This window comes from Sebastes umbrosus, unplaced genomic scaffold (genome assembly GCF_015220745.1).
Source record: "Sebastes umbrosus isolate fSebUmb1 unplaced genomic scaffold, fSebUmb1.pri S36, whole genome shotgun sequence".
Classification (NCBI taxonomy): domain Eukaryota; kingdom Metazoa; phylum Chordata; class Actinopteri; order Perciformes; family Sebastidae; genus Sebastes; species Sebastes umbrosus.
In genome coordinates this window covers 190999-207697 of record NW_023618441.1, presented here as the reverse complement: position 1 = coordinate 207697, position 16699 = coordinate 190999, and the positions used below count along the sequence as shown (strand labels likewise).

The window sequence follows — 16699 nt, the reverse complement described above, 5'->3', positions numbered from 1 at the left end:
ATACTAGGACTATACTATACTACTATACTATACTATACTACTATACTAGGACTATACTATACTACTATACTATACTATACTACTATTTATACTATACTACTATACTAGGACTATACTATACTATACTACTATACTAGGACTATACTATACTACTATACTAGGACTATACTATACTATACTAGGACTATACTATACAATACTACTATACTATACTACTATACTAGGATTATACTATACTATACTACTATACTAGGACTATACTATACTATACTATACTACTATACTAGGACTATACTATACTACTATACTATACTAGGACTACTATACTACTATACTAGGACTATACTACTATACTATACTACTACTATACTATACTACTATACTAGGACTATACTATACTATACTAGGACTATACTATACTACTATACTATACTATACTACTATACTAGGACTATACTATACTAATATACTATACTACTATACTATGACTACTATACTATACTATACTAATATACTATACTATACTACTATACTATGACTATACTATACTACTATACTATACTATACTACTATACTATGACTATACTATACTACTATACTATACTAATATACTATACTACTATACTATACTAGGACTATACTACTATACTATACTATACTAGGACTATACTACTATACTATACTACTATACTAGGACTATACTACTATACTATACTAGGACTATACTATACTACTATACTATACTACTATACTAGGACTATACTACTATACTAGGACTATACTATACTACTATACTAGGACTATACTACTATACTATACTATGACTATACTACTATACTAGGACTATACTACTATACTAAACTAGGACTATACTATACTATACTACTATACTAGGACTATACTACTATACTATACTACTATACTAGGACTATACTATACTAGGACTATACTATACTATACTATACTACTATACTATGACTATACTATACTATACTATACTACTATACTATGACTATATTACTATACTATGACTATACTATACTACTATACTATACTATGACTATACTATTATACTATGACTATACTGTACTATACTACTATACTATGACTACTATACTATACTATGATGTTTTTTTCATGAAATTTTACGACAGTAGTATAGTATGTAAAAAATGTTTATGTAAAAAAAAGTCATAGTATAGTATGTTGAAAAATGTTTGGACATGCTTTACTATGATATTTTTTCGACATACTATTCTTTGCCTTTTTTGTACTCTTTTTTACATGCTGTGTAATAACCTGTGAAATAGCTCAGCGTGGTAGATACCTGGTTGGAATACTGGAGGTTGTGGGTTCGATGCTTATGTGACACAATCTGCAGTTCTAATGACCAAGTCAAATATACCAAGAGAACAGTCCTCAGTGTGGTATTGGTGGCTTGGCTGCTAAGTTCCCGGTTCTGGCTGCGGCAGAGCTGGTTATATACCAGAGATAACACTGGGGGGTTATATACCAGAGATAACACTGGGGGGTTATATACCAGAGATAACACTGGGGGGTTATATACCAGAGATAACACTGAGGGGTTATATACCAAAGATAACACTGGAGGGTTATATACCAGAGATAACACTGGGGGGTTATATAACAGAGATAACACTGGGGGGTTATATACCAGAGATAACACTGGGGGGTTATATACCAGAGATAACACTGAGGGGTTATATACCAAAGATAACACTGGAGGGTTATATACCAGAGATAACACTGGGGGGTTATATAACAGAGATAACACTGGGGGGTTATATACCAGAGATAACACTGGAGGGTTATATACCAGAGATAACACTGGGGGGTTATATACCAGAGATAACACTGGGGGGTTATATACCAGAGATAACACGGGGGGGGTTATATACCAAAGATAACACTGGAGGGTTATATACCAGAGATAACACTGGGGGGTTATATACCAGAGATAACACTGGGGGGTTATATACCAGAGATAACACTGGGGGTTATATACCAGAGATAACACTGGGGGGTTATATACCAGAGATAACACTGAGGGGTTATATACCAAAGATAACACTGGAGGGTTATATACCAGAGATAACACTGAGGGGTTATATACCAGAGATAACACTGGGGGGTTATATACCAGAGATAACACTGAGGGGTTATATACCAGAGATAACACTGGGGGGTTATATACCAGAGATAACACTGGAGGGTTATATACCATTGTGTCTATAGGTAATTGCAAATCTGAGCTGAACAAAATCACATGCGGAGTTCCCCAAGGCTCCATCTTGGGGCCTCTTTTGTTTAACATCTACATGCTCCCACTGGGTCAGATTTTTGAGAACAACAAAATAAATTACCATAACTATGCAGACGACACACAAATTTACATAACTCTATCACCAGGAGACTACAGTCCAATACAAGCACTGAGTGAGTGCATTGAACAAGTCAATAATTGGATGTGCCAGAATTTTCTTCAGCTGAACAAAGACAAAACTGAGGTCGTAGTTTTTGGAGCCAAAGAGGAAAGATTAAAGGTTAGTGCTCACCTACAATCTGTAATGTTAAAAAGCTCAGACCAAGCCAGAAACCTTGGTGTAGTCATGGACTCAGACCTGAGCTTTAACAGCCATATTAAGACAATTACAAAGACAGCCTTCTATCACCTGAAGAATATAAGAAGAATTAGAGGACTGATGTTTCAGCAGGATTTGGAAAAACTAGTACATGCATTTATCTTCAGCCGACTTGACTACTGTAACGGCGTCTTTACCGGTCTTCCTAAAAAAATCGATCAGACAGCTGCAGCTGATTCAGAACGCTGCTGCTAGAGTCCTCACTAAGACCAAGAAAGTGGATCACATCAGTCCAGTTCTGAAGTCTCTACACTGGCTGCCTGTCTCTCAGAGAATTGATTTCAAAATACTGCTGCTGGTTTACAAAGCACTAAATGGTTTAGGGCCAAAATACATTTCTGATCTTCTGCTGTGTTATGAACCATCCAGACCTCTCAGGTCATCTGGATCAGGTCTGCTTAGTGTCCTCTGGATCAGGTCTGCTTAGTGTCCCCAGAGTCACAACTAAACATGCAGAAGCAGCATTCAGTTTTTATGCACCAAATATCTGGAACAAGCTCCCAGAAACCTGCAGGACCAACTCCACCAGAAACCTGCAGGACCGCTCCAACTCTCACTTCTTTTAAAACAAAGCTTAAAACTTTCCTGTTTGCGGGTGCCTTTTATTCTGACACTGCACTATAACTTTTACTCTTTTGAGTTTTATGCAATTTTAGCTTCTATCCTAGCTTTTATTTTTAGCTTGTTTTTATTTTCTAATCTTTAATGTTTTAATGTTTTTATGTTTTTATAACTGTTTTAATTATTTCTTAATGTTCTTTTGCATTTTGTCGCAATGTTCTTGAATGTTTCTGTAAAGCACTTTGAATTGCCCTGTTGTTGAAATGTGCTATACAAATAAAGCTGCCTTGCCTTGCCTTACCAAAGATAACACTGGAGGGTTATATACCAGAGATAACACTGGGGGGTTATATACCAGAGATAACACTGAGGGGTTATATACCAGAGATAACACTGGGGGGTTATATACCAGAGATAACACTGGGGGGTTATATACCAGAGATAACACTGAGGGGTTATATACCAGAGATAACACTGGGGGGTTATATACCAGAGATAACACTGGGGGGTTATATACCAGAGATAACACTGAGGGGTTATATACCAGAGATAACACTGGGGGGTTATATACCAGAGATAACACTGGGGGGTTATATACCAGAGATAACACTGGGGGGTTATATACCAGAGATAACACTGAGGGGTTATATACCAGAGATAACACTGGGGGGTTATATACCAGAGATAACACTAGGGGGTTATATACCAGAGATAACACTGAGGGGTTATATACCAGAGATAACACTGAGGGGTTATATACCAGAGATAACACTGGGGGGTTATATACCAGAGATAACACTGGGGGGTTATATACCAGAGATAACACTGGAGGGTTATATACCAGAGATAACACTGAGGGGTTATATACCAGAGATAACACTGGAGGGTTATATACCAGAGATAACACTGGGGGGTTATATACCAGAGATAACACTGGAGGGTTATATACCAGAGATACAGCTGGGGGGTTATATACCAGAGATAACACTAGGGGGTTATATACCAGAGATAACACTGGGGGGTTATATACCAGAGATAACACTGGGGGGTTATGAAACAGGAAAACACACATTGTAGTACATTTGACTTTACTGTGGTAGGTTATATATTATATATATATTATATATATTATATAGGGTTAGGGTTTGGGTTCTCTCCAGCCTTGAGGAACGGGATGGGTTTCTTCCTGGGTTGTTTGCTGGACTGAATGTGGTTTATTGACCACCTGGTCGTGGCTCCGGCAGAAACGTCCATCAGCCGAGACTTTAGTGCTGCTGAGGAGATGAAGGATCCTCTACCAGCACATCCAGCTGATTATATATACCACATTATATATACCATCACATACAGCTGATTATATATACCACATTATATATACCATCACATACAGCTGATTATATATACCACATTATATATACCAGCACATACAGCTGATTATATGTACCATCACATCCAGCTGATTATATATACCACATTATATATACCAGCACATCCAGCTGATTATATATACCACATTATATATACCATCACATACAGCTGATTATATATACCACATTATATATACCATCACATACAGCTGATTATATATACCACATTATATATACCAGCACATACAGCTGATTATATATACCATCACATCCAGCTGATTATATATACCACATTATATATACCAGCACATCCAGCTGATTATATATACCACATTATATATACCATCACATACAGCTGATTATATATACCACATTATATATACCATCACATACAGCTGATTATATATACCACATTATATATACCAGCACATACAGCTGATTATATATACCATCACATCCAGCTGATTATATATACCACATTATATATACCAGCACATCCAGCTGATTATATATACCACATTATATATACCATCACATACAGCTGATTATATATACCACATTATATATACCAGCACATCCAGCTGATTATATATACCACATTATATATACCATCACATACAGCTGATTATATATACCACATTATATATACCATCACATCCAGCTGATTATATATACCACATTATATATACCAGCACATCCAGCTGATTATATATACCACATTATATATACCATCATATACAGCTGATTATATATACCACATTATATATACCATCACATACAGCTGATTATATATACCACATTATATATACCATCACATCCAGCTGATTATATATACATTATATATACCAGCACATCCAGCTGATTATATATACCACATTATATATACCATCACATACAGCTGATTATATATACCACATTATATATACCATCACATCCAGCTGATTATATATACATTATATATACCAGCACATCCAGCTGATTATATATACCACATTATATATACCATCACATACAGCTGATTATATATACCACATTATATATACCATCACATACAGCTGATTATATATACCACATTATATATACCAGCACATACAGCTGATTATATATACCATCACATCCAGCTGATTATATATACCACATTATATATACCAGCACATACAGCTGATTATATATACCACATTATATATACCATCACATACAGCTGATTATATATACCACATTATATATACCATCACATACAGCTGATTATATATACCACATTATATATACCAGCACATACAGCTGATTATATATACCATCACATCCAGCTGATTATATATACCACATTATATATACCAGCACATCCAGCTGATTATATATACCACATTATATATACCAGCACATCCAGCTGATTATATATACCACATTATATATACCATCACATACAGCTGATTATATATACCACATTATATATACCAGCACATCCAGCTGATTATATATACCACATTATATATACCATCACATACAGCTGATTATATATACCACATTATATATACCATCACATCCAGCTGATTATATATACCACATTATATATACCAGCACATCCAGCTGATTATATATACCACATTATATATACCATCATATACAGCTGATTATATATACCACATTATATATACCATCACATCCAGCTGATTATATATACCACATTATATATACCAGTACATACAGCTGATTATATATACCATCACATCCAGCTGATTATATATACCACATTATATATACCATCACATACAGCTGATTATATATACCACATTATATATACCATCACATACAGCTGATTATATATACCACATTATATATACCATCACATACAGCTGATTATATATACCACATTATATATACCATCACATTCAGCTGATTATATATACCACATTATATATACCATCACATACAGCTGATTATATATACCACATTATATATACCATCACATACAGCTGATTATATATGCCACATTATATATACCAGCACATACAGCTGATTATATATACCACATTATATATACCAGCACATACAGCTGATTATATATACCAGCTGATTATATATACCAGCACATACAGCTGATTATATATACCAGCACACACAGCTGATTATATATACAGCTGATTATATATACCAGCACATACAGCTGATTATATATACCAGCACATACAGCTGATTATATATACCAGCACACAGAGCTGATTATATATACAGATGATTATATATACCAGCACATACAGCTGATCATATTTCAAACATTAATAAAGGGCTGGGGTTATATATTATAGAGGTTAAGGTTAGGGTTATAAATTATATAGGTTAGGGTTATCTATTATATAGGGTTAGGGTTATCTATTATATAGGTTAGGGTTATATATTATATAGGTTAGGGTTATATATTATATAGGGTTAGGGTTATTTATTATATAGGTTAGGGTTATATATTATATAGGTTAGGGTTATATATTATATAGGTTAGGGTTATCTATTATATAGAGTTAGGGTTATATATTATATAGGTTAAGGTTAGGGTTATATATTACATAGGTTAGGGTTATATATTATATAGGTTAGGGTTATATATTATATAGGGTTAGGGTTATCTATTATATAGGTTAGGATTATATATTATATAGGGTTAGGGTTACCTATTATATAGGGCTAGGGTTATATATTATATAGGTTAGGGTTATATATTATATAGGTTAGGGTTATATATTATATAGGGCTAGGGTTATATATTATATAGGGCTAGGGTTATATATTATATATGTTAGGGTTTGGGTTTTATATTATATAGGGCTAGGGTTATATATTATATAGGTTAGGGTTAGGGTTATATATCATATAGGTTAAGGTTAGGGTTATATATTATATAGGGTTATATATTATATAGGGCTAGGGTTATATATTATATAGGTTAGGGTTAGGGTCATATATTATATAGGGTTAGGGTTATATATTATATAGGGCTAGGGTTATATATTATATAGGTTAAGGTTAGGGTTATATATTATATAGGGTTAGGATTACCTATTATGTAGGGTTAGGATTATGTATTATATTGGTTAGGGTTATCTCTTATATAGGTTAGGGTTATATATTATATAGGTTAGGGTTAGGGTTATATATCATATAGGTTAAGGTTAGGGTTATATATTATATAGGGTTAGGGTTACCTATTATGTAGGGTTAGGGTTATGTATTATATTGGTTAGGGTTATCTCTTATATAGGTTAGGGTTAGGGTTATAAATCATATAGGTTTGGGTTCTATCAGCACACAGAGATAATAGAAAAATAAATAAAGACATCAAACTTACAACAATGTGTGTTTCCCTGTTTCATAACCCTCCAGTGTTATCTCTGGTAAACCCCGGGAGGAGACGCTCGTCTCTCTCCCCTGTCGGGCACCGGGCATCGATGTAAGGGTGGGGATGGAACCCCGCTCTGCCGCAACCAGGACCGGGAACTTAGCAACCAAGCCACCAATGCCACACGCACTGAGGACTGTTCTCTTGGTCTATTTGACTTGGTCATTAGAAGTTAGACCTGAAAACAGATTGTGTCACATAAGGATCGAACCCCTAACCTCCAGTATTCAAACCAGATATCTACCACACTGAGCTATTTCACAGGTTATTACACAGCATGTAAAAAAATGTCAAAGAATACAATATGAAAAAAATCATATTATTTATAGTATGCTGAAAAAATAAAAAAACATACTATACTATAACTTATTTTCATAAAACTTTACGACATACTATACTCTGACTTTTTTCCATAAAATTCTTCTACAAACTATTCTATGACTTCTTTTTTCAAAACATATTTCATAAAATTTTTCGACATACTATACTATTACTTATTTTCATAAAATTTTACGACATAATATACCATGACTTTTTTTTTAATAAAATTTTCCATAAAATTTTCCGACATGCTAGACTATGACTTTTTTTTTTTTTATAAAATTTTCCATAAAATGTTTCGACATACTATGACTTTTTTCATAAAATTTTACGACATACTTTACTACGACTTTTTTTTCATAAACTTTTACGACATACTATACTATGACTTTTTTTCATAAAATTCTTCTACAAACTATTCTATGACTTATTTTTTCATAAAATTTTACATAAAATTTTACAACAAACTATACTATGACTTCTTTTCATAAAATTTTACGACATACTATACTATGACGTTTTTTTCATAAACTTTTACGATATACTTTACTATTACTTATTTTAATAAAATTTTACGACATACAATACTTTGACTTTTTTTTCATAAAATTTTACATAAAATTTGACGACATACTATACTGACTTTTTTTCATAAAATTTTACGATATACTTTACTGTGACTTTTTTTTCATAAAACTTTCCATAAAATGTTTCGACATACTATACTATGCATTTTTTTCCATAAAATTTTACGATATACTATACTATTACTTATTTTAATAAAATTTTACGACATACTATACTATGACGTTTTTTTCATAAACTTTTACGATATACTTTACTGCGGCTTTTTTTTATAAACTTTTAACGATATACTATACTATGACTTTTTTTCATAAACTTTTACGACATTCTTTACTATGACTTCTTTTCATAAAATTTTACGATATACTATACTTTGACTTTTTGTCATAAACTTTTACATAAAATTTGACGACATGCTATACTATGACTTTTTTTCATGAACTTTTACGATATACTTTACTATGACTTATTTTAATACAATTTTACGACATACTATACTTTGACTTTTTTTCATAAAATTTTACATAAAATTTGAAAACATACTATACTATGACTTTTTTTCATAAAATTTGACGACATACTTTACTGCGGCTTTTTTTCATAAACTTTTACATAAAATGTTACGACATACTATACTATGACTTTTTTTCATAAAATTTGAAAACATACTATACTATGACTTTTTTTTCATAAAATTTTTTGACATACTATACTGACTTTTTTTCATAAAATTTTACAATATACTATACTATGACTTTTTTTCATAAAATTTTACGACATACTATACTATGACTTTTTTCATAAAATGTTCCGACATACTATACTTTGACTTATTTCATAAAATTTTTCGACATACTATACATTAATTTTTTTTCATAAAATTTTACGACATGCTATACTATGACTTTTTTTCATGAAATTTTACATACAATTTTACGACACTTTACTATGACTTTTTTTCATCAAATTTTACGACATACTATACTATGACATTTTTTTCATAAACTTTTACGATATACTTTACTATGACTTCTTTTCATAAAATTTTACGATATACTATACTATGACTTTTTTCATAAAATTTTACGATATACTATACTGTGACTTTTTTTTCGTAAAATTTTCCATAAAATGTTTCGACATACTATACTATGCATTTTTTTCCATAAAATTTTACGATATACTATACTATTACTTATTTTAATACAATTTTACGACATACTATACTTTGACTTTTTTTCATAAACTTTTACATAAAATTTGACGACATACTATACTATGACTTTTTTTCATAAAATTTTACATAAAATTTGACGACATACTATACTATCACTTTTTTTCATAAAATTTGACGACATACTATACTATCACTTTTTTTCATAAAATTTTACATAAAATTTGACGACATACTATACTATGACTTTTTTCATAAAATGTTCCGACATACTATACTTTGACTTATTTCATAAAATTTTTCGACATACTATACATTAATTTTTTTTCATAAAATTTTACGACATGCTATACTATGACTTTTTTTCATGAAATTTTACATACAATTTTACGACACTTTACTATGACTTTTTTTCATCAAATTTTACGACATACTATACTATGACATTTTTTTCATAAACTTTTACGATATACTTTACTATGACTTCTTTTCATAAAATTTTACGATATACTATACTATGACTTTTTTCATAAAATTTTACGATATACTATACTGTGACTTTTTTTTCGTAAAATTTTCCATAAAATGTTTCGACATACTATACTATGCATTTTTTTCCATAAAATTTTACGATATACTATACTATTACTTATTTTAATACAATTTTACGACATACTATACTTTGACTTTTTTTCATAAACTTTTACATAAAATTTGACGACATACTATACTATGACTTTTTTTCATAAAATTTTACATAAAATTTGACGACATACTATACTATCACTTTTTTTCATAAAATTTGACGACATACTATACTATCACTTTTTTTCATAAAATTTTACATAAAATTTGACGACATACTATACTATGACTTTTTTTCATAAAATTTTACGATATACTTTACTGCGGCTTTTTTTCATAAACTTTTACATAAAATTTTACGACATACTATGACTTTTTTCTCATAAAATGTTTCGACATACTATACTATAACTTTTTTTCATAAAATTTTACAATATACTTTACTGTGACTTTTTTTTCATAAAATTTTCCATAAAATGTTTCGACATACTATACTATTACTTATTTTCATGAAATTTTACGATATACTATACTTTGACTTTTTTTCATGAAATTTTACATAAAATTTGACGACATACTATACTATGCATTTTTTTCCATAAAATTTCACGAGATGGTGGTACAGGGTGGTGGTACCGGGTGGGTCAACATGGTGGTACCAGGCGGTGGTACCGGGTGGTACCGGGTGGTGTTACCGGGTGGTGGTACCGGGTGTTACCGGGTGGGTCAACATGGTGGTACAGGGTGGTGGTACAAGGTGGTGGTACCGGGTGGCGGTACCGGGTGGGTCAACATGGTGTTACCGGGTGGTGGTACCGGGTGTTACCGGGTGGGTCAACATGGTGGTACTGGGTGGTGGTACCGGGTGTTACCGGGTGGGTCAACATGGTGGTACTGGGTGGTGGTACCGGCGGGCGGTACCGGGTGGTGGTACCGGGTGTTACCGGGTGGGTCAACATGGTGGTACCGGGTGGTGTTACCGGGTGGTGGTACCGGGTGTTACCGGGTGGGTCAACATGGTGGTACCGGGTGGTGTTACCGGGTGGTGGTACCGGGTGTTACCGGGTGGGTCAACATGGTGGTACCGGGTGGTGGTACCGGGTGGTACCGGGTGGTGGTACCGGGTGTTACCGGGTGGGTCAACATGGTGGTACCGGGTGGTGGTACCAGGTGGTGGTACCGGGTGGCGGTACCGGGTGGGTCAACATGGTGGTACCGGGTGGTGGTACCAGGTGGTGGTACCGGGTGGCGGTACCGGGTGGGTCAACATGGTGGTACCGGGTGGTGGTACCGGGTGGTGGTACCGGGTGGTGGTACCGGGTGGTGGTACCGGGTGTTACCGGGTGGGTCAACATGGTGGTACCGGGTGGTGGTACCAGGTGGTGGTACCGGGTGTTACCGGGTGGGTCAACATGGTGGTACCGGGTGGTGGTACCAGGTGGTGGTACCGGGTGGCGGTACCGGGTGGGTCAACATGGAGGCCAGAACTACACGTTTCATTTGGATGTTTATTTATTAAAAAGGAAAATACAAAAAGAAGAGCAGCTCTACAGCGAGACGAAGCAAGCAGAACATGTTGACCTCCAGCCAACGACACGGCAGCTCATAGCGTTACTAAGCATTCCTGTTACTACGACTACCACTAACTACTAACCCTGACCCTGTCTGAGATCAAAGGTCACCTGTGGATCTCTTCTGTCTGAGGTCAAAGGTCACCTTCGTCTGTTTTTTCTACGGAGGCGGCGGCGGATCTGAGCGTCTCTCTGAGCTGAAGGAAGACGAAGCTCCGTCAGCGCGAGACGGAGATCCTGTCTGATCGGACAGCTCGGTACCGCTGGAGCACCCTGATTGGATAAAAGAGGACCGCGAGGACACGGAGAGACGTCCTCCTCTGTAAATGTTAATGAACCGTCTGACCAGGAAGAGAATCAATCAGAAGAACTGCAGATTAAAGCCGTCAAACATAAATATAAAACATTGTCATCAATATATTATAAATCAACCACATCTGGAACATCTGTGGGTCCAAAATCATCTCAACTTAAAGTGCAACTTTACAAAGAAACAAAAGAAATACTGGGATTGGAAAACCTATACTGGTACTGTGTGTACTGGTACTGTGTGTACTGGTACTGTGTATACTGGTACTGTGTATACTGGTACTGTGTGTACTGGTACTGTGTATACTGATACTGGTACTATATACTGTAAATAAAGTGAGTCCAGCTGAGCGGCCCTGGAGAACCTTTAGAACCGTTGGGCCGTGTTCTCTCTGAGTCTGTGATCTGAGATCCATCTGGTAAAGTTCCCATCAGGCTTTGCTCCTCCTGACGGAGGGAGGTGGCGTCCCAGCAGGAAGAAGCCTCAGAGTGTTGGCAGACACCCCGCCGCCAGACCCGGACGTCCCCACGGCATCCTCTCCGGGTCACTCAGGCCGTCAGCTTCAGTCGTCCTGCAGAGACAAACCAGGCCCTCAGTCATGTGACCCGTCGGTCATGTGATCCGTCAGACATGTGACCCGTCAGTCATGTGACCCGTCACCCCCTCAGTCATGTGACCCGTCAGTCATGTGACCCGTCAGTCATGTGACCCTGTCAGTGTGCACATGGAGGAATATATCCCACAATCCTCGGCTCAGCAGCAGACACCTGGCAATGTGTGTGTGTGTGTGTGTGTGTAGGGGGGGTTCATCCAGACCACCAACTCACAACACCCCCACTCTGAAGTCACAAAGAAAAGATTCAGGATTTATGAAATATTAATATTAATAATGATGAACTCCAGCCGTTTCTATGCTAAGCTAGGCTAACAGTTCCCCTCTGCTTCCAGTCTTTATGCTAAGCTAGGCTAACAGTTCCCCTCTGCTTCCAGTCTTTATGCTAAGCTAGGCTAACAGTTCCCCTCTGCTTCCAGTCTTTATGCTAAGCTAGGCTAACAGTTCCTCTCTGTTTCCAGTCTTTATGCTAAGCTAGGCTAACAGTTCCTCTCTGTTTCCAGTCTTTATGCTAAGCTAGGCTAACAGTTTCCCTCTGTTTCCAGTCTTTATGCTAAGCTAGGCTAACACTTTCCCTCTGCTTCCAGTCTTTATGCTAAGCTAGGCTAACAGTTTCCCTCTGCTTCCAGTCTTTATGCTAAGCTAGGCTAACAGTTTCCCTCTGTTTCCAGTCTTTATGCTAAGCTAGGCTAACAGTTCCCCTCTGTTTCCAGTCTTTATGCTAAGCTAGGCTAACAGTTCCCCTCTGTTTCCAGTCTTTATGCTAAGCTAGGCTAACAGTTCCTCTCTGTTTCCAGTCTTTATGCTAAGCTAGGCTAACAGTTCCTCTCTGTTTCCAGTCTTTATGCTAAGCTAGGCTAACAGTTCCCCTCTGCTTCCAGTCTTTATGCTAAGCTAGGCTAACAGTTCCCCTCTGTTTCCAGTCTTTATGCTAAGCTAGGCTAACAGTTCCCCTCTGCTTCCAGTCTTTATGCTAAGCTAGGCTAACAGTTCCCCTCTGTTTCCAGTCTTTGTGCTAAGCTAGGCTAACAGTTTCCCTCTGCTTCCAGTCTTTATGCTAAGCTAGGCTAACAGTTCCCCTCTGCTTCCAGTCTTTATGCTAAGCTAGGCTAACAGTTCCCCTCTGTTTCCAGTCTTTATGCTAAGCTAGACTAACAGTTCCTCTCTGCTTCCAGTCTTTATGCTAAGCTAGGCTAACAGTTCCCCTCTGCTTCCAGTCTTTATGCTAAGCTAGGCTAACAGTTCCCCTCTGTTTCCAGTCTTTGTGCTAAGCTAGGCTAACAGTTTCCCTCTGCTTCCAGTCTTTATGCTAAGCTAGGCTAACAGTTCCCCTCTGCTTCCAGTCTTTATGCTAAGCTAGGCTAACACTTTCCCTCTGCTTCCAGTCTTTATGCTAAGCTAGGCTAACAGTTCCCCTCTGCTTCCAGTCTTTATGCTAAGCTACGCTAACAGTTCCCCTCTGCTTCCAGTCTTTATGCTAAGCTACGCTAACAGTTTCCCTCTGCTTCCAGTCTTTATGCTAAGCTAGGCTAACAGTTTCCCTCTGCTTCCAGTCTTTATGCTAAGCTAGGCTAACAGTTTCCCTCTGCTTCCAGTCTTTATGCTAAGCTAGGCTAACAGTTTCCCTCTGCTTCCAGTCTTTATGCTAAGCTAGGCTAACAGTTTCCCTCTGCTAACAGTCTTTATGCTAAGCTAGGCTAACAGTTTCCCTCTGCTTCCAGTCTTTATGCTAAGCTAGGCTAACAGTGGTACTCTCCCTTTAAAGGTTCAGATAACGAGACGTTTCATTTCTTTGTGACTTGAACTCGTTGTAATGAACATCCAACAGACCGCACCATAAACAACCTGACCCTTCACCGAGCAGACGTATATACGTAGACGTACTGTATATGTAGACGTATATACCTAGACATACTGTATACGTAGACGTATGTATACGTAGACGTATATACCTAGACATACTGTATACGTAGACGTACTGTATACGTAGACGTATGTACCTAGACATACTGTATACGTAGACGTATGTATACGTAGACGTATATACCTAGACATACTGTATACGTAGACGTACTGTATATGTAGACATATATACCTAGACATACTGTATACGTAGACGTATATACCTAGACATACTGTATACGTAGACGTACTGTATACGTAGACGTACTGTATACGTAGACGTATATACCTAGACGTACTGTATACGTAGACGTACTGTATACGTAGACGTATATACCTAGACGTACTGTATACGTAGACATACTGTATACGTAGACGTATATACCTAGACGTACTGTATATGTAGACGTATGTATACTTAGACGTATATACCTAGACATACTGTATACGTACTGTATACGTAGACGTATATAACTAGACGTACTGTATACGTAGACGTACTGTATACGTAGACGTATATACCTAGACGTATGTATACGTAGACGTATATACCTAGACATACTGTATACGTAGACGTACTGTATACGTAGACGTATATACCTAGACGTACTGTATACGTAGACGTATGTATACGTAGACGTATATACCTAGACATACTGTATACGTACTGTATACGTAGACGTATATACCTAGACGTACTGTATATGTAGACGTATGTATACGTAGACGTATATACCTAGACATACTGTATACGTAGACGTACTGTATACGTTGACGTATATACCTAGACGTACTGTATATGTAGACGTATGTATACGTAGACGTATATACCTAAACATACTGTATACGTAGACGTACTGTATACGTAGACGTATATACCTAGACATACTGTATACGTAGACGTACGTATACGTAGACGTATATACCTAGACATACTGTATACGTACTGTATACGTAGACGTATATACCTAGACGTACTGTATACGTAGACGTATGTATACGTAGACGTATATACCTAGACATACTGTATACGTACTGTATACGTAGACGTATATACCTAGACGTACTGTATATGTAGACGTATGTATACGTAGACGTATATACCTAGACATACTGTATACGTAGACGTACTGTATACGTTGACGTATATACCTAGACGTACTGTATATGTAGACGTATGTATACGTAGACGTATATACCTAAACATACTGTATACGTAGACGTACTGTATACGTAGACGTATATACCTAGACATACTGTATACGTAGACGTACGTATACGTATATACCTAGACGTACTGTATACGTAGACGTATATACCTAGACATACTGTATACGTAGACGTACTGTATACGTAGACGTACTGTATACGTAGACGTACTGTATACCTAGACGTACTGTATACGTAGACGTATATACCTAGACGTACTGTATATGTAGACGTATGTATACGTAGACGTATATACCTAGACATACTGTATACGTAGACGTACTGTATACGTTGACGTATATACCTAGACGTACTGTATATGTAGACGTATGTATACGTAGACGTATATACCTAAACATACTGTATACGTAGACGTACTGTATACGTAGACGTATATACCTAGACATACTGTATACGTAGACGTACGTATACGTAGACGTATATACC

The 16699-nt window shown here is 36.0% G+C and overlaps 1 protein-coding gene across 14 annotated transcripts in view; it reads right to left on the bottom strand.

Moving 5' to 3' along the window:
• Positions 1-12141: 12141 nt before the first annotated feature.
• Positions 12142-16699, bottom strand: part of kifc3 (kinesin family member C3) — a 57524-nt gene continuing 52966 nt past the window's right edge. For all 14 annotated transcript variants that reach the window (XM_037762865.1, XM_037762863.1, XM_037762864.1 and 11 more), the window contains one exon: positions 12142-13099. In XM_037762865.1, the coding sequence (XP_037618793.1) occupies positions 13091-13099 (9 nt within the window). In that variant the 3' untranslated portion in view covers positions 12142-13090. The remainder of the gene's footprint in view (positions 13100-16699) is intronic.